This window comes from Neopelma chrysocephalum, unplaced genomic scaffold (genome assembly GCF_003984885.1).
Source record: "Neopelma chrysocephalum unplaced genomic scaffold, ASM398488v2 Primary Assembly neopelma1_99, whole genome shotgun sequence".
Lineage (NCBI taxonomy): Eukaryota > Metazoa > Chordata > Aves > Passeriformes > Pipridae > Neopelma > Neopelma chrysocephalum.
The window spans coordinates 758,767-783,835 of NW_020897762.1; the positions used below are offsets into that span (position 1 = coordinate 758,767).

Here is a 25,069-nt window from a genome sequence, read left to right on the forward strand (position 1 = left end):
AGATAGAATTAAAATTGGGCTTTCATTTTAGACCAAGTAAAGCATAATATTAGACTATAATACTGCATATAGTAGTGAGATCCAAATGCCCACGGTGTTGCAAGAGAACATTTTCCCTCAGGCATTTGAAATTTAATGCTTCTTTAATATTCTCTGTTGGATATTGTTAGAATGGAATTTCAAATATTTCCTGCAATTTGAGTTAAAGATTACTGCATAATGCTGAGCAGCAAAAAATTTTTGAAGCGTACATCTAAAGCTGGCATAGTAGCTTAATGTCCTGTTGTTTCTTGCTTTAGCAAAATTAATTTCTTCAGTCTTCAACCATGAATTCACGCACCACCTGGAGATACAAACCCATAATTTAACTGTGGTGTATTTCTAGCTCCCTTGTCTAACACACTGAGGCCAGACCTTGTATGTCAGGCAAATATAAAAGGCCATTTCAGAGCAATACTTTCTATTCTCCTAAGTCAGAGAGTGAGCAACTTGAAAATCTGCATTTGGCTCATTATTGTCAATAAATAGGATTACTGGTCACAAAGTAAATGCACATGACATATTAAAAGTATATATTCTACTATATAGTCAAGAGTAAGATCTTTCCAATCGGACTCAAAATATTCAAAAGGCTTTATCCAATTAAGATCCAATTTTTGCACCATACATATGTTAGTGCTTTACTATGGTTACTCAATACAGGTAAGGGTAGATGGAAAAAATGTAACAAAAAGGCATAGTTGTATATCATTCTAAAAAAAAAATCAGAAAAAGACAAATTATAATCACGATTCTCTTCACTTGATTACTTCATGGAAAAGCCTCCTTCATTTAAAGATGCAGCTACTTACTTTTCCAACATTTGTATCACAATGTAAGTGGTCAATCTCCCAGTTTTCTTCTATGTGGTTCCCTTATCATTTATACTGGGCACATGCAGATTTGCTCCTTAGCTCTCCCTTACAGGAAGCCTGACAATCCCCCTCAAAAAGGCTTGGAATGCTGCTTCAAACAGTAGGACTACCATGAGTTCAAATGAAGTCATTCCTCAACACCATCCCAGCCCCACAAGACAACTCTAAATGACTTCATGACATGACCAAAAGTTTTAAACATTGGTCCTCAGTCTCATGTTCTAAGAAAACCATCCTCATGGGCTCCAGCACAACCCTTGTCAACATTCTGAACTGAAAAACCAACAAAAAATATATGTCTGCATGTTTTTGAGCTACAGGAAACTCCAAGTTATGTAGCACTGGAACAGCCAAAGCCACACAGCTGGAATTATGTGCTTACACTTTTCTTCAGAGATGGGGACAGTTTGGCCTGAATGAATACAAGCATGTACAAAAATTGAGTACTTCTGTTTATGTGAGCAGAATGAATAAACACGGTTTCTTCTTTCTTTAATCAAGTATCAGTAAAGACACTGAGTATGGTCAGTACTATAAGCACATACGGTACTAAAGCCATCCATAGACTCTGCTGCTGCATAAAAATCAGTTTGGATAAGGCTTCCAAAAGCAGGCCAGATACCAAAATGAATCTGTGAAGCAGCAGAAAAACCTCCACACAGGACACAAAGCGTTTAGTTGGCTCTTTTGCTTATTAGTGATAAATTCATGTTTTAAAAGTTATGTTTCAAATATGAATAATATCATTAAGATAAAAATTTACCAGTATTTTCCTTCTGCAAAGAATTATGTTTTATACAATTAACGTCAAAAAATCGACATAATAAGACATCACTCTCCTTACCAGGTATTTCTAGGGATATTTTCTTTGAAACACTATTCAATACTTGGGAAAAAAAAGGGAGAAAAATTTAGTCTATATAATGGCAGCAACTTAGCTCTGTGAAAATACAGAAACAAATTCAAATAGATGTTGTAAAACAACCTGAAATATTTTAATCAAACTATGTGAGTATAATTCAAAGAAATAAACCTAAGGAGAAAAACTCTTGTCATTATGCAAGAGATTTGGCATGGAACAACATTCATCAGTCATTCTGACATGGAAAGGATGGATAAAGGAAGCAGATGGATTCATCTCCCTGCACTGAGTCTAGAAAATGGAAAGTCATCATGATGGCTGCTAACTTCTGCTATCAAATTTATTACTTGATTATCAGGCTATAACGAACAAGTGCAAGAGGAAATCATATAAAAGAAAAAGCAAACATACATTCTAAGCAGAAGCTGTTTTTCCACTTGACTGAATGCTTACCTCATTTAAAAAATTCAGAAGGACATCAACTTAATTTAGTGAGAGGAAGGGGTGGTGGTGTGGTGGTGTTTGTTTTGTTGTTTTTTTTTTTAAATTGTTGCAATTAATTAAGAGTATAAGCTTTGATTTGGTAGAACTTGAATTGTTACACAGGTCATTTCTTGTTTAGAATACCAATCTGCCTTTTCTCCTCCACACATTGACATTAGTGAGTAGAAAACCCACACATAGCTGTCACAAAGTCTCTGTTCAACCAAGATAAAGACAGACTTGTGTTAAGGTAAAAGAATCCAGTGAGGCTACTTCTCAGGCACCAGGAACACAGCTCTTCTATTCTCTTTGTAACAATTCAGAGATCAACTCTGCTGAATTTACAGCCAATACACCAAAGTCTTTGTGCCATGTGTGTGTCAGCATTTTGGCTGTTTGTTTTGTGGGTTGGTTTTGTTTGGTTTTGTTTCTTAAACAGGGATTCTCTATACCCTGGCCCTTGTAACAACTGTGAGAAGAAAATCTTCCAGAAATGGTGCACAGGTGGTGGATGATGACAGAGCTTCCAGGGTCTCTCAGCTTTGGGGTTGCACAACAGGGGTGCCATTACCAAACCCCTGGTCAGTGATGGAGCCCTGAACACCTGAGCTGCACTCCAGGAACCACAGGCCACCCACCTCAGATCTGAGGATGCAGAGACAGCAAAGGAGGCTTGGATTGTTACAGTGTTCTCTGTCAAACCTACAAATAGCTGTTTGTACTACTTAGAAAAAAAGAAATAAAAAAGCACCTTCTGTCGACAATTTTTATTAAGATTTGACTCATGAATAGTTCACAAAGATTACTAATACATGTTCACAGAATCACAGAATATGGGAGTTGGAAGGGACCATATTTCAAGCAAGCTATACATCATTTGTGTCTCTTTATAGGCACATGAGTACAGAATGTGTTATTGCATCCTATCTACCTCTCAAAAACATATTAAAGGTTGTATAAATCAATTAATGATTAATTACTCACCTTTGATTAAAAAACCAACTAAACTGTTAACATGTAAAAAATAAGCCATAGGATAAAATCAAACCAGTTCCATAGAAGGTAAAATTTATCCTTTAGAAAGTTTTCTGAACCACAGCGAGAAGAAAATCAGGATTATAAGCAGAATTTATAGATACATCAGTTTCCTCATATCATTTAATGTCCATGCAGTATCACATGACTGAAGTTCAGAAACAAACAGTGAAAAAAAACATTTTGAACATTAGCACGAGGAATAAAAAATAAAATAAATCCTGTATTGATTTTCTAAACTACAATTTTAATTCTTCTTGCTTATATCTACATCTTTATCTTTTATAAACACTATAATTGATTTCTTACATACTTTACAAAACAGTTTTTGATCCTCTTAATTCCATTTCAGTATTTTTTTGAAATGCTTTCTTTTATTTCTGAAAAATCTCTTATTATTATTTCCTTGGACAATAATCCAGAAGAGGCTTCCAAAACTGTTTCAATTCTAGTATTTCTAGGATTGAACCCGGCCATTATACAGTTAACTTTTCTTACAGAGTCTTAAACATTTTGAATGTTAATCATATCACACAGACTTAGCTACAGGAGACATGATTCTGTAATAACAATTGCAAGTGTCATACATAGAGAGGATAAGAAGAAAACTTAAAAAATTACTGAAAATTAAGCATAAAAACTTACCTAAAACATTCATCAGTTTCTATAGATGGCAATGAAGTAAAAGAAAATCCCATCCAAAATACAGCTAAAGAACACAGCCAGCTGTTAACAGAGAATAATTAATTTTAAAAGATATATAAAAAAATTAAGAGATAATTCTGGCAGACTACCCTTCAAAACCACTAGTTGCCTTGAAAAATAATACTCGATTCACAGAAAATTGAGATTAAAACACCTTAATATTTCAGTGTGTTGTTTAATTACCGATTTCCACGTATTTCAATATCTTTTGACTGCAAAAATTTTAAAATGTATTTGAAGAATCAGCCAAGAGCCCAATTCACATGTATACTAAATTTCCATTATTTCATTTACACATAATGTTTCCATTTATGCAGCTTTTTGGATTAAAGTGCTACACAAGAGACTCATACTAATAAAACATGGGGAAGCACTAAAGAATATTAAAAAAATTACACTTAAATTTTGCTTGGAAAACATTAGAGTTTAACAAGTAGAAACAGAATGTAAGCCATTTAAGAAGGAAATGCTAGAATTGTTAAGTTCTGCTAAGTTTAAAAAATACACCACATTCGCAAAACACTAAATTTTACAATATCTTTAGTTAAATCAGCATAGATGACAATTCAGTCTCTCTTGGTCTAATTATACTGGAAACATTGAAAATAAACTGACAAACAAAAGCATTTACAGATGGCTTTCCATCACATTCATAACAAATCACTTTCAACACAACATAACAACAAGATTTGTTGTTATCTCCAGCAGCAAACAGTTCCAGGAGCACAAGCTTAGGCAGAAAAAAGGACCAAGAAGGAAAAGAAAGTCTTACCTACAGAAGAAAGTTTGAAAGTTTCAAGTTAAGCTCTTAACTGAAATCCACTAAATCAATACAATCTGCTATGCTGACACAGACAAATCAGTTTAGAGCATGCTAACAGTGATTTAGCTGAAAATTGATAAGGAATCAATTCAAACTGAACTAATTATGTTTGGTGGAAATTACCTTATGTGGGCCCACGTCAGGTTTGGTGTACATTTAAATCTTAAATAGTGTTAATTAAGTCCATACAACGTCCTGGTGCAGAAGAGCTTACAGTCACCAGGGTAAAGCATCTCAGGACACTCTGGAAAACTCTGACTGTAAAACAAGCTCTCTCCTACTTACCAAGCTTCTCTACACTTCACAGCAAGCCAGACCTCAAGCTTTGCTTGCAGCTATTTGGCTTTTAAATTCATCCCCAGAAGGGAACTCAGGTACAATCTTCATTCATATTAAAAATGTACAGCTATTAACTGACATAAATCAGTACAGGTCGACATTTAAAATAAACTAAGCATGACTGTACCTTTTCCACTCTGACTGCAAACAGTTTTCTGTACTGCAGGAGCTGTCAGGGGTTCAGCTAAAGACTTGTTCAAGACATAGGACGTTCTGAATTGAGGCCTGAGCACGACTCACTAAGAGGAGAACATTTTGCACGACAAGCATAAATATTTAGGTTTTACACCCACTGCCCTAAAGGAGTGACTTCTTATTTCTGTCACAGACTGAAGAAGAAATTGCATAAGCATACAGGCTGTTTAGACTGTTTTAAAAAAATAATACTATCTACTCTAAGGATTAGAGTGAGATTTAAAACTAATCCTGCAGAAAAACATTGGCACTAAAGATTTCACTGAATTACAGATTTTTTGCAATAAGGAATCCTGTCAAGATCTGAGGGAAAAGAAAAATCAACTATGCCACCCAAGACCCTCTTTTATAGCATAACCAGCACAGTTCACGAAGCTGTATTTTCCTGATGTATTCACACCAGTATCAACCTCACTTTTAAGCCAGACCAAAAGGAATTGACTTCACCCAACAGTCCAAAATACAAGCAGACGAGAAACTTTATTTTTGTACAAGAGGTCGCTAGTTCTAGCAGCGGGACAGCACAGGTAAGCTCTCAGCTTTCCCTAAAAATAATAAAGTGTTAAACACAAGCCGAGGGGGTTTCGTGAAGTGTGAAGCGCAGCTCTGCACCATGTCCTGCAGGGCGGGAGGGAATGTGAGCGAGGGGGCGAGGGAAGACACCCGAAGTCACAGGACAAAGGGCTGCAGCTGCAGGGACGCGCCGGCAACTCCCCAGAGCAGGCCGGGCAGGAGAGAGCGGCGCGGGCAACGCGAGGGGACCGTGAGGGGATCGCTCCGCCCGCCCTCACCGGGGCTCCCGGGGACGCCCTCCCTCCCGGGAAAGGGCAGGGTCAGGCCGCGCACTCGCACCCACCGAGCGCTCCGAGGAGCCGGGCCGGGGCGCGGGGGGCGCGGGAGCGGCACCGCCAGTACCGGAGCCCGTCCAAGCGCCCCGTCCCGCCTTCCCGCCCGTTGCCCACAGCAACGCCCACACGCCGCGCCCTGCGCATGCGCCGCCAGCTCTTTCGCAATCTAGCGCGCATGCGTAGCCCGGGGCGCCCGCGCTGCCGCAGCCCCCGCCCCTCCGCTTCTCACGCGCCGCTCTGCGCTTCAATGAATGGGGCGACGCGAGGGGCGGCAACCGCCAATGGAGCGCGGGGGCGCGGCGCCCTAGCCCCCGGGCACGCCGGGAGTTGTAGTTCTTTTAGAGCGCCAAGCTGTGCATGCCGGCAGTGGCCGCGACTACAGTACCCAAGCGGCCGCGCGCGGGCGGCGCGCCCCACCCCCCTCCGCGGCTCCTGGGCGCAGCGCCGCCGCGGCCGCAGTCGCACCGCAGAGGTGACCCCGAGCAGCCGCTTCCACCGCTCCCGCCAACATGGTCGGTACCGCGCACTGGGCCCGCTGCGCCGGCGCCCGCACCGCGCCCTCCGCGCCTCTCCGGAGCGGATCGGGGGGATCCGGCGGGCGGAGGTGGCCGCGAAATGGCGTCGCGCTGCTCGCGGGGTGTGGGGGATAGGGGTGACCTGGAGGTGGTTGGTGGTGGCGGCACCCGGAGGAGCCGGGCCTGGCGGCGGCCCCAGGGCTCACCGCAACCCCCGCGGAGGCCGCGCAGGGGTGACCTTCCAGCGGGAGACGTGGGGTCGGTGCCGGCCTGGCGGCGTCTGTGCCAGCGCGGCATGAGGGGGAGGGCGGGATGTGGGAGCGGAGCGAACCCCCCCTGCCGCGGTGCGGCCCCTCCCGATGGGGGATGGCACCGTTGGGCCCCGCGGGTGGCGACGTTGTCTCCGAGAGGTCGGGAAACCTTTCGCCTTAGTCCGTGAGAGCTTAACGGTCTGGAGCCGTTCTGTGTTAGCTCAAGGGGAAGTGCTTGTGAAATGTCTTTATTGTTTAATCCCTGCGTGCTGTCAGAAATCCTGCTGTTTGTGCAGATTGTCACAGTTCTGCCCTGAGGTTATTACAGGTGTACTGCAGTGCTTTGCTTTTCTGCAGCATATATACTTACATGTATGCACACACAAACCTGCACAGAGACCTTCCTTTTCTTTGTAACACTGAAAACATCTCCAGGTTTTTCTAGACTCTATACCCTGTTATTCAAACCTGTACTTTTAATGTTTTGCTGTGGAAAGGATGCTTGCATGCTCTGGGACATGGCTTATTTCAGCTACACCCTAAAAAATACCAAAGTCTGTAAACTTCTCTGCTCTTTCTGTTTAAAATGTGGATTCAGAGGAGTGACCATAAGACAACAGGTTTTAGTTTGTACATGAGCTTTCAGATCATTGCCTGACATGAATGTGCTGGTCTCACAGAGAACTGCTGGTTGTAATTTACTTTGGTGTCCAGGCTTTTCAGAATGTCACTGTTTTTGTCTTGCCTTTGCTGTTCTAGTTATGCATGTGGTGGTGGGCAGAGGCTTTAAATTCCAGAAATAAAATTATCTGTCTATCGATGCAACCACCATTCGATAAATGAAGTGAAAAAAGTCTTTCAGGGCACCTATGTGAAGGTCACTTCTTAAGGAAAGAACGCCTTTGGAATTCGGTCTCTGAATGACTCTGCTGGTGGCTCTCCTCAAGTGCAGAGCTGATACTTTCTACTCCATTTCCAAACACGTTTATTGTCACCATATCTCTGCTTTAAAGAAGGGAGAGCAAAGGGAAAGTTTCTTAGGCAGACTCTAGACTCTTGAGGAGATAAACTTTATCTTGATGCTTAAATCACCTTTGTGAAGCAAGGTGGGATAGCTTAGTTGGCTTTACTATTCAGGAAAAAAGTTAAGTTGATGATGTTTTATGGACAGTTAAGTTTATCAGCAGTAATGTATATGGAGGTCTTTCATAAGTGTAATTTGCAATGCAAAGTAGACAGGATGTTCTTGCCACAGCATTTGATAGGTTGTGAGTTATCTTTTATGTACCTTTGTAACCTCTTGAATCAGTTTTGCAGTGTAGTGCTATTTGCCTGTATAGCACTAATGTTTTAGGTCTGCTGTTATCACCTGTAAATCACAGACATAACTGAGGCACTGAGTTCTTCAGCCAAAGTGTGTGGAGTGGGAGATAAGCCCACAACTGCCTCATTTGGTATTGGAAGCTTCACTTTCATCTGCCGTAGTTGAGGAAGGGGAGAAATCCTACATGATTGCTGAACTAGACAAAGAAGGGTACCCAACAATGTTCAGTTGTTGGGGGTTTTTTTCCTCATCCTTTTTATCACTGCCTTTGCTACTCTTTTAGTTTCCTAAAGCTTTTTAACTGTGCATCGGCTGAATGTGGAGTGGGGAAGGCTTTGAAACAAAATAGTTCAGCTAGTTGTTGTTTAATTTGTCCTCTAGTTCTTCTATACCTGAGGGTGAGTAAAGGTCACCCCTGTAGCTACCACATGAAAGTAGTCTTGCAGGAGCCAAGTCACGGGCTGAAGGGCCTGGACATGAATATTTGGAACCTACAACTTCCACTGGAGAGCTACTCATCTCTCTAAATATCCAACCTCCAAAAGTAACCTCTAATGCTCAATAAGACCAATTATGATATGTGGTCTTTTTTCTTTTTTTTGGTGAGAGTTATCCACATTTGTAAGAACCACAGCATTTTTGGCTTGTTAATCTAGCTTCTGGATTTGAGGCAGCGTGGAAGTTTCTTTGATACTAATTGCTCACAATTAGTGCAGGAGTAAAGGGGTCTGGGGAATGTATTGAATCCAGTGGACTGAAGGTTGGGAGAGAAAAAGCAAGTAGACGGCACCCTTCACTTTATTTTAGCTTGCGTTTCTTCCTCTCCAGCCCCACACTGGGGGGAAAACAGGAAGGATGGTTGTAAGCAAACATAATTATGGTGAGAAGGTGGAGCTGAGTCATGACCAAAGTGTTTTTGTTTTTTTTTTCCAAAAAAAGGCTAAATGCTAAGTTTGTCTCAGTAAAAGAATAATAAATAATCCTATCTCTTACCTTTTTATTTTCTACTCCTTCCTTCTCCTGTTGTTATGCTAAATACTTACCGTAATGTTAGTGGATAGATTGACATTTTTTATGTTTAAATCAAATTAGCATATAAAGTGCATATAGTGGAAAAAAATCTCATTTTACTAACTAGTATGGTTAGCTGCCTTAAAAGAGTATTCATTGTTGCCTTAATGTAAATAAAATGTAGGATCTCCTTAGAAACATGCTGTAAAGTTGGCTTTAAAATTTGATACGCATCTTGATCCATGCTGTCCATCATCATTCAGACATTATGGTACATTTCCTTACTCAGGAATACAATATCAAAACTAGTTTTGAGATTTAAACCAGCAAGAATTGTTTGTCTGCCCTCCTTCCCCCTCTTTGTGGAGTTTCCATGAGGGATGAGGCTCATAACAGGACAGATTCAAAAGAAAATAATGCAGTTCAATGCTGTGTAACTGCTAATCATGTAACCAGATATTTAAAGAATCGTTCCCATAATGAAGGCAAAATCAGGCCAGGTCTAATTCTACAAGTTTAGGAGTTTAATGTCATCATTTACACTCTCATTTTATCTGGTGTGTGGTAAGATGGGGCAGGTGGCCTCATTTCTGTAATAATTTAAGGATAGCTTGATGCAGCTATGCTTGGCTGGTCACTTCTGCAGAGAGGATACACTCAACGCCCAAAATGGTTTTCCTATAAATATCAATGACAGGAATGTTGGTTGGGAAGGATCTCTAGAGGTCATACGGTCTGCCCTCTTTCACTCCAATTCTGGAGGTTGTCCAGTCCAGCCTGACAGCAAGGCTGTTGCCAGTGACAAATTGTATCATACCTGTATTTTGATCTGAGTCTTGAAAACCACCGAGGGCGAAGGTTGCACCGACTCTCTGGGTACCCTTTTGTAGCCAGTGCACCCTGTTCTGTCATCTGCCACTACAGAGAGGTGTTGGGAAGTGTTATTTTTGTAACACTCTGTGAAGGTGTGGTAGGCTGCTGTTACATCACTCTCCATCCTCTGCCTTTCCAGGCTATGTCCAGCACCCTCAGCCTCACTTTACAGGGCATGAACTCAGGGTGCCAAGACTGGACTCAGTATTCCAGCTGCAATATCACCAGCACTGAGTGGAATGCCTGTCTTTGCTCTGCAAGCTACGCTTCTCGCAATGTAGCCCAGGATGCAATTAAATCACTTCTTTCACGTTCAGTTGTGCCTGGTGTTTTGTCTGTATCTCAAATGATCATCTTTTAATTATTTGACAAATTGGGTTTGACACTCCAGCAGCCCGGTCAGAGTCTGCTTGTTCCTGTCCTTGCACAATCCGTCCCAGCCCTATTGCCTCTAGAGAAACATGGAAATACAAAAAACAGGCTTACAAAATGCTGAGTTATGAATGTCCTTTAGCATGTGTTCCATTTTCAGAGGATCATAGAGTGATTTGCATTTGAAGGGACTTTTAAAGGTCATCTGGTCCACCCCTTCCCTTACAATGAGCAGTGACATCTTCGACTAGACCAGGTTGCTCAAAACTCCAATTTGACCTTGACTGTTTCCAGCGATGGGGCACCTATAACCTCTCTGGGCAATCTGTGCCAGCGTTTCCCCACCCCTATTGTAAAATATATTTTCTTATCTAAATCTGCCCTCTTTTAATTTAAAACTATTGTCCCTTGTCACTTCATAACAGGCCCTACTAAAAAGTTTGTCTTAGTCTTTCTTAAAGTCCTCTTTGAGTATTGAGAAGCTACAATAAGGCCTTCCTGGAATCTTATCTTCTCCAGGCTGAACAACCCAAACTCTCTCAGCCTTCGATTTTCAATATTGAATAACCTCTGGATTTCCCTGGATCTTAGTTCTGCTTAACAAAATGGGGTGTTTACTATAGAGCATGCATTTTTTTCCCCTTTATTTGCAATATAGCAACATGTTGGCAGTCTTCTCCCAGTCTTGTGGAGTTTAGGGTCAGTTTGACAATAAACAATTGTATTATGGATAATAGTGTCTGTATTTGTCCATAATGTACCTTTTGTCTGTGGATTTCTTAAATTACTGCCAAACAGTTTAGTGGGGCACTAGTTTTAAGTCCATTAGATTCTTTGGTCTCTGGCATTCAGTAAGTCTTTGATTGCAAATAAGCATTCAAAATGCTTAATGAAACAGCCTTCAAAATGGAAAAGAATGTGAAAACCGGTGAGGTGTCACAGCTTGTGAAACTGTAGGAAATTTCAAGTATGAATGGCTAATCTAATGAGTGGATATTTGTTGTGTTGTGCTCTGTTGAAAAGGCAATGTTAAGGGGAATACAGAGTTTTTCAAATACATTGTTATTCCTGGCATTTTGGAAGTTATTCCAGGAGCAATTCTTCAGGATGCTTTTACAAGTGTGGTCTGTTTCTGTAAAAGCAAGTAGAGAAATTGCTTGTGGTTCTGGTAGAACAGAAGTATGATCCAAGGAGTTGGGGCTGATCTGCATTTAGGCACACATTAACATCCAGGTTAAATAATCCATGATATTGCTGTAGTAACTGTTAATTTTTAATACTCAGATGGTGTGACTTGCACTGTGTAGCAGTGGGTAAGGCTCTAATTTTCTTACAGGGTGAACCTGTCAGAGTCCTGGTGACTGGAGCTGCTGGGCAGATTGCTTACTCCCTGCTCTACAGCATTGCCAAGGGGGATGTCTTCGGCAAAGACCAGGTAACTCTCACACTGAATTATCACTTGTCTCTTCTGCACAGGAATAAATGTCACAGCTGCAGTCCCTGGGACTGGTTTTCTCATAGACACTCACTCACTGATTTACCAATATGCAAGTAATTTCTTCTTTAAGTGGGGAAAACTGGTGTCCTACTCTGTTACGCAAGCTTTCAGTTGCTGGATGTGCTGAAGGTGTTTGTTTTCTCTAAATGGGTTTTAAATCTTGCAGGAGATAGCGGTTTCTGGCAGAGTACAAGACAAAATTCATTTTCAAAGCAGATTATGCCCAACTTGCACTAAACCTTTTCTTTCTTTACAGCCTCTTATTCTTGTGCTCCTGGACATCACTCCTATGATGACTGTACTGGAAGGTGTGGTGATGGAGCTGCAGGACTGTGCTCTGCCACTGCTCAGAGGTATCCAAAAGAATTTTTTCTTATTCCTACAATAAGTTGTAATACAGCTGCTGCATTTATGAGTTCCTGTAGCTGGCAGGAAATTAACAGAAGAAAATATTAGATGATCTTTCCTTGGTATTGTATTTTTTGGAAGATAAATTAATTGAACTTAGGCTATAAGCTAGCAAGAATGACATCAAATGAGTTTTGTGAAAAGAACTGACAACACAGATATGTGGGTTTTGGTTTATATCAGCAAATCCTGGGGTTTCAGCCTGGACAGCAAATTGTCAGATACTTGTGCATATGTGCATTGTGTTCTAGCCCAATGGTGAAATAACAATCTTTAGATATTCCTTTGCTAAATAAAAAAACTACACCATAATTTTAGACTTTAGAAATATCTTCTGTATAAGGACGCAAAATAAAAAATGACTCCTTAAGTCGCGTAAACAAGTTGAGTTCTGGTACTTTTAACAAGCAGAAGAAAGGGAGTGAGTAGGTGTTACAGTATTAGAATACTTGAAAAAAAACGCATGTAGCTACCAGCTCTTGTATAATTCAGACCTTCGGTTTGAATTGTAACCTAACCCAATTCAAAATCTTTGGTTGGGATTGTTAAAGGGGAAGGAAAATTTCACTTTTGTTGATATTTGCCATTGAAACTTTTTTGTAAAAGTAAAGAATAGCATATGTATATATATATATTTAGATAGAGACACACAAAACGTATATTTTTACATAGATTTCTCCCGTGTTTTCCACTTTAGATAAAAATTTGTACATATAAACCATTTACTGGCAAGTACTTAATCTGTGGAGTTAGGGCCAAGTGACTATACTTGTGTTTTTGGAAGGGGAAGGTGGTGATATTGTCAGATTAGATTATATACTCTTTATGAACAAAAGAATATTCCTGTTAACGCTATGCCATGAGTACTTATCTTACTGATTTTTTCCTCTCTTTCCTTTTTTTTAGAGGTCATTCCAACAGACAAGGAGGAAGTTGCATTCAAAGACCTTGACATAGCGATTCTGGTTGGCTCCATGCCAAGGAGAGAGGGCATGGAAAGGAAGGATTTACTCAAAGCAAATGTGAAAATTTTCAAGTCTCAGGGTGCAGCCTTGGACAAGTATGCCAAAAAGACTGTCAAGGTGAATATAGAAACTGAATTTAAAACATTAACACAGTTATGTAGAGATCTAAATATATTGTAGAATGATGTTGCGCAAGCAGGAGCGTGTTCAGTGCAGGCATTCCTTTCCCTAAGCCCTGGAAAATATACCACAGTCAAAACCAACCCCACAAAACCATATTAAAAAAAATGAGCAGTCTTTTGCTCGTTATCTCTCTCCTCTGGGAGAACTAAATCTTCTACATGCAGCTGCCTACTTCATATCCATCTGTGGCTTTCACAGAATGGCCCTTAACTTCAGTATCAATATGGAATTACAGTTGCACAAAAAATCGGCTTTATTTGGGTTGTTTGCGTCTTGTTCTTTGGAGCATTGGAAGATTTTAATTGTTCTCTCTCAGATTCCTTCAGCACAGTTAATGGGATCATGGGGCTGCTCTCCCACTGCTCTTAATCTCAAACCCAGACTCCGACTGTGCTTTGTAACTGACTTTTTAATGTCTGCTTCCTCTGCTGATGAACTTCCTACTGCTTCTAAAGACTTGTTTGCTTCTTTATCCAGTTGGAATAAAAACTATCAATATAACTATTGCGGAGTAGTGGAAAATTTACTGAACTCACTTTCAAAAGGGGAGATACAAAGGGAGGTTTGCAGATCAGCTTGTGTGATTGAGGGTATATGGAGCTTAACATTAGTCATTTGAGGCACAAATGAAGGATGAATAAAAAACAGTTTTCCATAGCTATAAATGGATCTAAGTTGAGGCAGTATTTTACTTCTAACTGCTTATGAACATTGAGATTAGTAACTGTTCTGGCTTTCTTAATTATAAAGCAATTATATAAAGCAGTGGCGGCCAGACTAAAGAGTATTTAAAAGGCGGTGAAGTCACTGTGGGCTCACTAGTGTGCATGTACCTTGCTTTTCCTATGTCTGGTAGCATGAGATTTGAAGCCAGACTGTGGATCAGTGTATAGATCTCCCTAGAAATCTTGTTCTCTTTCACATTTGAATCTCAAGTTATAAAGAAAATACCTACCTAGAAAATATTTTTCTGTACAGTTATAGAAGACTGGGTGACTATGAACAACACACAGAGAAAACAATCATGTTGAAGACAACCAAGAGATTTAGAAAACTTCACTTCTTTGATAGCTTCTTGGAAGGCAAAGCAGTGTATTTCACTGGAGGGAGTTGTTTTGCAGAAATACCGACTTCATCTCCCCATTTTTCATTTTCAGGTTGTGGTAGTTGGGAATCCAGCAAATACTAATTGCCTGATTGCATCAAAGTCAGCTCCATCTATACCAAAGGAAAACTTCAGCTGCTTGACTCGTTTGGATCACAACAGAGCCAAATCTCAGGTAAAAAGAGCCTATTTTGTTATCTCTGCTAAACACAAACAGAACAGTGCTTTCAAAGGAGCCTGTGAATTGAGAAACTGAAGTCAATGCAATGGAAATCTTTAATTTCCTATTAGATTGCTCTGAAACTTGGTGTGACTGCTAATGATGTGAAGAATGTCATCATCTGGGGCAACCACTCCTCCACTCAATATCCAGATGTCAACCATGCGAAAGTAAATGTGAAAGGAAAGGAAGTTGGAGTTTATGAAGCTATAAAAGATGACAGCTGGCTGAAGGGAGACTTTATCCAGGTAAGACAGGTGGTTTTTTTGGTGTTGTTTTTTTTTTTAAACAGTCATTCTGTGCTTGTGCTTTCTTCTAACCTCATCTGAAATTGTGATCTACGTACCTGAGTGACTTGGTGAAGCAGCTCTTCTATCTCACTAGAATAAGCCATCCTCACATAGCTTGTTGCTGTCAGTTGTTTGCCCTTGAAAAATTTAAGGCATGAAGGCCTATGTAGACCCTGCTAGAAAAATCCACTTGGAGTGCTAAAATGATTCAGCAAAAAGAGTTTTGATCATAGCTCAGGTGAAACTTGTCTGACACAAGAAGCACCTTTGCCATTTCACTATGGTGACTTTTGGGGGCGGTTTTGTAATAATGGCATTAATTGATCGAGAGCACAGGCTGTTTAAATGCACTATGAAGTCAGACAGGCTTACGAAAGCCCTAGGTGCTTGTGACTCTGAATAGCTGTGCTCTGCTTGGTGTTGCAATGTTACTGGCATCCGAACAGCCAGGTACTACACCTTAGCCAAGGAAGCTTTAGTTTGGGACAGAGAATGTGTTTTGTCATATGACAGTGCTCTGTCCTGTTTTGGATGTGACATTTCAGTTCATGCTTGTTGCTGTGGAATAAATGATTGGCAATCAAAGTTCATGAGCCAGAGTGTAAGCAGAAAGCTGTCCTTGACCTTGATGCAGCTATATCGTACGTGGCCAAAACAGGTTTGGCCTTCTAGGTGCATTGTAATGCTGGACTGTATTAGAATGCTTTACCTAAGATAAGGTAAGATTTCATAATTCTTGCTTTCTGGACTGGGATGTGGTTGGCATAAAGCTTTACCAAAACTATAGTGAAGCCTATTCTGAGAACTGCAATTCACAAACGCAAAATTTCTAAGTATAGGGAGGTCTGTTCAACTATCTTCAGGAATTACATGAATTTTGTGCAGTAAATATTGTAGGATTGAGACCAGCAAATAATTCACATTGGTATTCAGCAAAAAACCTTGATTGACAGTGTTGCTCTAGACATCTGTTACTGTTGACATGCACAAAGTCTCTTGGTAGGAAAAGGTTGAGACGTCTGGTTGTTATGTGAGAAGCTGTAAAGCAGGTACTGAAGATTGAGCCAGCCTCTGAAATGTTCCATTATGTTCTTGTCTTGACAACACTCTTCTGGATTGTATGCCATGTTTGTTTAGTGATAGAACTGTATCTTGACTGATGAAATTAAATAATTATGTACAACGATCTTTCTTTATGGCATTTACTAACACCATTTAGACCAAGCCATGATTTTGCTGCTTTACAATTTTATTGGGGTTTTTTTCTTAATTGCAGACTGTTCAGCAACGTGGAGCAGCAGTTATTAAGGCCAGGAAACTGTCCAGTGCCATGTCAGCTGCCAAAGCTATCTGTGATCATGTGAGGGACATCTGGTTTGGTACTCCAGCGGTAAGATGTTGCTTTTGAGTAAGTGCATGTTCACCTAATTTGCTTTGATTACATGACAGCATCATTGACCTCCATTGCATATGTGTTCAGAGGAAAGAATCTGTCTTCTTCTGGAGTAAAGGGTGTCATAGGAGAATACAGGATGGTGAAAAATCAAAATTTTGCTTTCTTCTAGCAGTGAAAAATGTGTTCATCTCTTACTTTTCTGGTTTCAGGGGGAATTTGTTTCGATGGGAGTCATTTCTGATGGCAATTCTTACGGTGTTCCTGAAGACTTGCTATATTCATTCCCTGTTGTGATCAAGGTAACTAGACTGTATTTAAATCCGTGTATCTTCTGCAAGACATAAAAACTATCATGTGAGCTTGTTAATAGCAGTGATTTTCGTGTGGGACTGCAGTTGCTGGGATGTGGGGGTTTTAGTCTTTCACAGAGAGGACTGTTCTTAACCAAGTAATTGAACTTGGTTGTCAACTAAGTGCTGATAGATGAGTAGAATCTGACATGACTAGCTGGTGCTGGTTGCATTCTCTATCTGAAACAAAACTAGCTGCTGCCTGATGTGTTTTTTTGGCTGTAAACTTTGGTTCTTATGCTGCAAAGTGTCCTTCATGCAGACTGAATGAAAGCTTGTTCTTACGCGGTGGGGGCTTTTTATTTTTTTGTTTTCAATCAGGACAAGACCTGGAAGTTTGTTGAAGGTCTTCCTATTAATGATTTTTCTCGTGAGAAGATGGATCTTACTGCTAAGGAGTTAACTGAAGAGAAGGAGACTGCTGTGGAATTCCTGTCCAGTGCATGACTAGGTCATGAGGAAATACAAAATCATTTAAGAGTGGAAGAATCTAAGAGTCGTCTTTAGGTCTGCTACCAAACACTATTACTGTATCCAAGTCAACTGTCTGTGGCCATTGTGCATTTTAAAGTTCATAAGCTTACTGGTACTGTTGTGCCTCTGGAGTTATTAGCAAAAATGTTATTAAAGAAGTAAAACTAGTTTGTTGACCAAACTTTTTGTCTTTTCAATACTAGTTGCTTTCTGTGTATGGTACAAGATAATTGTTTGCCTCGGCCTTGGCTACTAACGCACAATCCGGTTAGAATTTGGCACTATTGGAACACGTCCTAGTCCGTAATCACTTCAGCATCCTATGGCTCAACTGAAAATAAACTTAGAATGTAATTGCCCTTGAACCAGTAGTTCAGTGAGTCTATCACTGGACAGACTTCAAATATACACAGTTCACTGGGGTAATGCTTACAATGTTTGTCAATAGAAATATTAAAAGTTGCTTAATCACAGTAGTCTGTTGCACTTTATTTGCATGTTTTAGTTGCGTAACTAACAGAGTTTGTTAGTAGAAGATAAAAAAAACCCTGAAAGCCTATTTTAAGAAACTGAGGGAAATGAGTTTTAAGAAACTTTATTGATGACTAGCACCACCCTTTGTCTAAGTTGCTGACTGTCCTGTTCTAATAGAACTTTTTGCCTTGTACTAAAGTAAATCTTGGTCTGTCGTATCTGGTGTCATCTCATTTTTCTTTTTCAGTTTGTTGTCATTAAATAAGGATACAAAAAATAGAACATTTTTGACCGAAAAAGCAAAGGTTAAACTGAATTATAAGCAAATTGAATGGTTTCTTTGAGGATTTAGCAACAAGAATATAGAATACATCAGCCATCATCAATAAGCTTATCTGTAAAAATTAGTCTGCTCTCAGAACATTACAGTACCTATTGAGTACAGTGACAGTGATGCAGCAAAGAATATACATAGAGTTGAAAGGGAAAACAAGCATTTCAGATAATGGGAATGTGCTGCAGCACAGGACAGCTGGGACAGGTCACAGTCAGTGAATGCCATGAATGTTTATGAAGCAGCTGTTGCAAGAATTTATGCATTATTGCAGTCTTAGGAATAGACAAGAAATACCCACAGTTGTATTTTTTCACTGTTTTTCCCATTCATCTAAGCCCCCTAGAGTTTAGCCATGGAGAAGTTATCAGAAGAAAATTTCATACATCTGTCTTTTCACAACAGTTTGGGCACTTCTGCAGGAATTAGGGAGGGAAGGAAAGCTGCCAATGTATGACTGTCTTCTGGTGTTCCATGCAGTCAGTAAAATCTCATTTCAACATTAGCCCAGCAACTAAAGGAATTCATTACAGTAATTACCATGCTACAGCTTATTTTAAAATAATGTGTTTTACAGTGAACGTTACAGGAGATAGCTCCAGTGCCCACTGTTACTTGGTGTGAAAAGACGAAGGACAGGGAAAAGTGCACATCTGTGCCTGATAAACAAAAATAAGGGATGCTAAATCCTGCTGTGCAGTGTGCTTTGTGCCATACCTACAGAAGCATCACAATGTAGGGAAGAAGCTCCGAAAAAGAAAATGTGGAAGATCTGGCTCCTCAGGGTTTTTGATGTCTGTTTTAAAGCTGCCTTCTGCAGGAGACAACTAACTTTGTGAAATGCTTATAACACATAGTGTATCAGAACAATTGCATAACTAACCTCAGCACTTGATAGACTATCTCATGATATACTGAACTCCTCATGTTAACAGTTGAATTTACATTGGACTACTCATACTGAATTTTACACACCATTTCTGTTCCTCCAGATTTCTGTGAAGCATTTCAACAGGAAATCTCTCATCTGCTCATTGACCGCGCACTTTACTATCCCACTACTTACAAACTCTCAAGCTACCACGTGGTGGCTATTCTTTGTATTCTTTGTATTCATGTTTCTGGACTGCTCTGTCCTCTGTTCTGCTTTCTCCAGTTTTTTTATTTCTGGGAGATTTCCTCCTGCTGTGGTTAGTTATCTCTCACTGTGGCTCGGGTTACTTTGTACAGTCTTTATCAAATCTGAGGGTAATCAGATACGGAAACAACCACAGAGGTTGTGGAAGCTTCAACCTTGGCCCTACCCCTGCATTTAGCAGGAACTTGCACCGAACAGCTGCTGAACTCTGTGACTGAAAGCCACTGAATGTCTTCACACCAACTGTATCTTTTAAACAGCTCTAAATGCACATGTGTTGAAAGTTGTTCTTCAGTTAGCAGTGAGGTATTTTCAGGACATACAGGCTTTCTGTGCAGGAAGGGATCTCACATCCACTCTTCACTTGCTGATTACCTCTCCAAGAGAACAAAAGTTAGGACATCAAACAGCAGCTCCTGAGTGAGTGTGTACCAGTGTTCTTTGAGAAACAGATCCTGGAGGAAATTAGGACTTGAATTGTCAGATGCACTCCTGGAAAGTTTCTAGATGGAGCAGCTGAGAACATTAGGGCTCCTGGCTGAGTCTATGTGTCAGCAGGAAGGCTCCCAGGGAAGGCTGAAAACTTCAGCGTGACTGGCATTCCTTGTCGTGGAACGCCAAATCCATGGATCATAAATCCTCCCTTCGTGCTTGTGAAAGCTGTACAAGGCAGGCTGCTAAGCTGATCTCTTTGTGCTTTCTTGACAGCTTTTCATTGCCAGCAAGAATTCTTTTGAGAGGGAGAAGTAAAGCTTTTCCCCAAATGAATGAAAAACTGATTTCAAGTTTGTGTCACATCATCGTTCTTCTCCCACTACAGCTATTCCTGCTCTTTTTTTTTGAAAACTCCAGATCCAAGGAATGAATCTAAATCAACATTACACTGATGCTCATCACAGAACTTTCTACCTGGGCATAGTTATAAGACGTCTTATTAAATCAAGAGGTTTTGAATCTCACTTTGCATGAGGGAAGGAAGGAGAACTTCTCTGTCAGATAAGAGAGATGCAAATTTCAGAGCACTAGATTTACAAAACAGAGGAAAGGTGACATGGATGAGTTCATTTGAATTACTTCCTTTTTATTTGTTTTTTTTTTTCCCTGTTTCCTGTGGTTTGGGGACTTTTTTACATTTATAGACACATTTTGAATTCCAAATAGCAAATCCTAGAGGATAACTACAGCTCAGTGTAATGAAAGAGGAACTTACAGAAATAAAATTATTTGCAGCTTAAAGGGAAGATGATTTATGTTCAAAGATAAAGTTGTTTTTTTAAAAAACCATTCCAACAGCTCTTTAAGTGGCAGCTTTGAATAGGAAAATGATAAATGCTATTGAATCAGAGCAGAGGCTGATCAGTCAGCTGCTTAAAATACTGTAACTGCAGGCAAATAGAAGAATTAACAGAGATGCAGTCTTCAGCTTAGCCAGAAATAAGCCCATTGTTTTGGTTTCACAGAATCTTTAATAATTTATTATTAAAAATCTAATTACACAGATGCTTTCTTTTTTCAAGTCTGCTAACCACAGTTATCAATGCCAAGACCACCTTAAATCCTAAATAAATACTGATAAAAATAATTTTGCAATGCAAGTTTTCTAGGAGCCTCCAGATGGAGCTAGTAGAGAGGGAGTCACACTGGGAAGATTTTTTTTCCCCTCCACCTGTGAGCCTGGAGAATTTAAATATTTGCTCAAGAGAAAGCAAACAAATCTTCCAAATCTGCAGTTACAAGGCTGGGGGCCCAGGGAACTCTTGGACAGGAGAGGGAAGGTGTTGGCCAAATACCCTCATCTCCAGCAGTGGGGACACCTGCCTCCATCCAACAGGGAAGATGTCCACATGAAAGGTGCCTTCTCCACGGCAAGGAGAATAACCTACAGACAAGCTTGGCACCACCCCTGCTGGTGACCCTCTCTTCCATTCCCGAGTAGGAACAGCACTAGAGATTGAGTTATAAATTCAGGAAACAAGTCCTGCTGTTGGCGCTGCAGGAGACATCCTGGCCAACAGCAGCCAGATAACCTGTCTTTGCCCCTCAGCTTCTCGCAGCTGACATATGCAAAATGAGTTGAAAGCCCTGGCTGGAGGATGCTATAAAGGGCATGGTCTGAGTTTCCTTGCAAGTGCTTTGGAGAAGACAGGGTGCACCGGGGGACACTGGTGTCAGAGGCAAGCGGAGCGGGAAAGCTCAGCCACCACTTCATCAACAGGCAAACCACAAAATAAGTAATCCTGACCCAATAACTTCTCCTCTCCTAACTGGAGAAGCTAAATACAGGTGAGGATGGCTGTGCTGCTTCTGTGGGCTTTTAAGACAAAAACATAAAGCCCAGCTCCTCATTATAAAATTCATGGCTAGGCTTCGCGAACGAAGATTTGAGAAGCGCTCTACCCACGATTCTTGCAAGCGCGTTGGTGGCTAAAAAGGCCAATACGAGAAAGGCAAGTCCGGTTGCAAAAGGCACAGCAGAAAGACTCCTTAGATGGTATATTCTGCAAGGCTCGATTCTTTCTGCGTTGTCTTTTCTCCTCAAGAGTGATCCTGCATGCTTTCTCAAAAGCATCAGCAGCGTTATAAATGGTCTGTCTCCAGGCCTCCCGGTTAGAGGCCAGAGTAGACCAGTTATGGTGATCAATATGCCCGAGGCTGAGTGAGGATGGCTGTGCTGCTTCTGTGGGCTTTTAAGACAAAAACATAAAGCCCAGCTCCTCATTATAAAAATTCATAAAATACTATCACAAGAAACCCAAATGGTGTTTGGTAACTTCTCTTTGGTGTGGACTGGTGGCAGTGCTGGTGTTGGTGTCTGCAGAGCAAAGCACAGGATAAACATCTGCCTCTCCTGACAACCAGGAGAGCCTCCACCAGAGCTCTGCCTTCCTGAGGAGAGACAGAGGAGACGAGCCACACGGAGACCAGCCAGAGGTCACCTCTGTGGGTTTAGGGCCTGTTGATGTCACTGAATGGAAATACCTGGAATACGTGGGAGCCAGACAGAACTACAGTCGTTCCCATTTCTCTCTGCAAAGCCACAGGAGATGAGGTTGGCTTTTTTTGGTAAGTGCCAGGTGTTTCATCTGCACATTCCACAAACACAGAAATAATTAATACAGGCTCCACGTATGCTATGCTCCTATCTAGCTGCTGCATCACTGCGAAACTGGACGTGGGGTGAATTAAGTTGCTTGTTAATGCCCAGGCTGGTAACAATAAAATCTCAGGAACTGTTTGATCTCAGCTGCCACAAACCAAATCCCTGTGACCGGGTCCCTGGCAGCACCTCCCCAGCACCTCCATCCCCTGCCCCCTGCGGGCCTGGACTGGTGTTAATGGGACTCACCTGCACTGGCCGGCAGGAATGCACAGCAGCCAAGTACTGGGGGTTTTGAACTCAATTACTTATCATTTCACTAAGTGCTAAAATAATCATTATAAGAGTGGGTCTAGACTTGTCCGCTGCAGCTCCTATCTCCAAATTTGACTTCATGTTTCTCCTCCCAGCTATCACACTGGCAGTTAATATATTTTGCACATATCATGGTGTGATTAAGGGGTGCTGTTTCCCTGAAGGCAGCCACCAGCACCCAAAACCAAGGTCCCACTTGAGCCACGAGGTGTCCCCACAGGGCAGCCTTGAGGAGGACTTGGAGGGAAGGCACAGAAGAAGACGCAGCTCTGCAGTGCTGGGCATGAAGTTCTGACGCTTGATATTTTACTTTTCCCTTTTTTTTTTTTTTAATGGTAAATGTCTACTTTTAGTCTTATGCTAGAAACAGTGATCCCCTTCCATTCGGGGAGAAAAACACTGAGTCTTCCCCAGTCTCCCTTGGATCCCTAACTGGAATAGGTGCAATGTAGATGCATAGGAAAATAGAAGTTCCATTTTCTTTGTCTTTCCCTAGTCCCACTGCCCTGCTGTCTCAGCATGCCTGCTGGATGGAGGCAGAGAAGTGATCTAGAGAAATGATGCCTCTTGGCCAAACAGTAACTTCCCAAAAACTGATCATTTTGGTACAGAAAGTTTTCATCCTAGTTCCTGGTCTTTTGATCCAGAGAGCAAAATAACTAAATAACTCCTCATGGAGATGACAGCAAATGGGTCTTGAGGGTATCAGTTCCTGCTGCTGTATGATTATTTCTACAAGGTGAGATTAGGAGAAATTTTCATTGTTCCCCAAAAAATGCAGAATTTGTGCCTTTTTCCGAGCAGCTCAAATTCTCTCAGATGAAGAGGACAGCAGAAGCAATAGCCCCCTGTGAAGCTCTGAGCTACTTGGTAGACACAACCAAAAGCACCACCATGATGTGAAACCAGCCTTTCCTTTCTTTTACTTTTCACCTGAGCACAGAAATTACACGCTTCATTTTGGTGCACAGAGAAACCTTCGGTGATGGAAGAAAACCCCAGAGGTTTCATTGCTTTTTGGTGAGTGCAGGGAAGAAAAGATGTCTCAGAATTTCTACATTTACACTTGACTATCAGGCCTCCCATCCTTACTGCTATTAATTGAGCTAGGCTGCTATTGTAAAATATAACACAGGGTTTATCTGATGGCGATGCTCTTCAGCACTGGTTGTTTTCCCTTCCGTGCTAGAGAAGTCAACAAAAGGAAAGTCTGTCAGACAGAAAAATATCTGCTGGAGGGTCTCTGCAAACCTACAAGCTGTCTGCACCAAGACAGGGCTCAGAGTAACCTGTGCTGAAAGTCCATGGTCTTTCAACCTGGTCTTTGAACCCAGGTAATGATGTTGGCCACAGGATGAGTGGAGAGTGACCTCTTATCTTGGCTCTTGGCATGGAAATTGCTGACGGTGAATGTGGGGAGCTGGAGCAAGTTAACTGCTTTCCCATATCAGCTGGGGAGGTACCCCACAGCTGAAGGGTTACTGCAGCTCCTCTTCCAAATCCCAGGCTATCTTGCTACAAGCTACCAATGACACTGCCAAAACTCTGGGAGCTGACACTTGTCCCTCTTGAAGCACCCAAGTGATAATGCTTTGTTGACACATTCATCAACACAGATAATCCTGGAAAACTGCTTAATCCTACAGGGGAAAAAAGCTGTCAGAAATACTGCCTGCAAAGTTTGCCTAAATACGTATCTCCATCAAAAGTACCAGTCATAAAATCCTCAAGCACTTCCTGTCAGTGAGAGAAGGGCTGCCATGTTCCGGGTTCTTACTGCAAACTCTTTATGTCATGGTTCACCTGGTTCCTGGTATGTTCACAAAGCAGGTGGTGAATTCCACACCTACCTAGGGCTAAAACGTCTCTTGGCAATGGGATTAATACCTTATCAAATAATTTGTTTGCTGACTCACGTGGCTCCTACATGGTGTTACTCTGCCTGGGATGTGGGAAGCGCTGCTGGGAGGCAGGAGGAAAAGGTCAGGGAAGTGAGTGCAAAAAGACAAATCACTTGGGCACACGACAAACAAAAGGACAGTAGAAAAAGTAATAAATGATTACGCAAAGTTTATCTTGGCTTTTTTTTTTCTCTCACTGGGAATATAAAAATTGAGGTGTCATGGCATAAAGGGGTTCCTGGATATTTTTTTTAAGAAGGTTGGACTGAAAAATGTCAAGAAATGCCATTTGAGTGACCTCAAACTGAAAATCAAAGCCACGGAGATGCAACAAGATCAAAGCTGCCTTGTGGTTTCCCAACCACTTCTGC

General features: G+C 41.2%; 2 protein-coding genes across 5 annotated transcripts in view; one reads left to right on the forward strand and one right to left on the reverse strand.

Annotated features, from left to right (window-relative positions):
* WDPCP (WD repeat containing planar cell polarity effector) overlaps positions 1 to 6,392 on the reverse strand; it is a 148,745-nt gene extending 142,353 nt beyond the window's left edge. For all 4 annotated transcript variants that reach the window (XM_027694899.1, XM_027694898.1, XM_027694901.1 and 1 more), the window contains exons 1-2: positions 6,213 to 6,392; positions 3,940 to 4,020 (exon numbers count right to left, since the gene is read on the reverse strand). The gene's annotated coding sequence lies outside the window, so the exon portion shown is untranslated. The remainder of the gene's footprint in view (positions 1 to 3,939; positions 4,021 to 6,212) is intronic.
* A 198-nt stretch (positions 6,393 to 6,590) lies between these two features.
* MDH1 (malate dehydrogenase 1) lies at positions 6,591 to 17,912 on the forward strand. Its single transcript, XM_027694907.1, has 9 exons — positions 6,591 to 6,716; positions 11,887 to 11,985; positions 12,305 to 12,401; positions 13,363 to 13,538; positions 14,762 to 14,884; positions 15,001 to 15,177; positions 16,496 to 16,609; positions 16,825 to 16,914; positions 17,287 to 17,912. The coding sequence occupies exons 1-9, from the start codon at positions 6,714 to 6,716 to the stop codon at positions 17,410 to 17,412; spliced, it is 1,005 nt and encodes a 334-aa protein (XP_027550708.1). The 5' UTR covers positions 6,591 to 6,713; the 3' UTR covers positions 17,413 to 17,912.
* Positions 17,913 to 25,069: the final 7,157 nt, after the last annotated feature.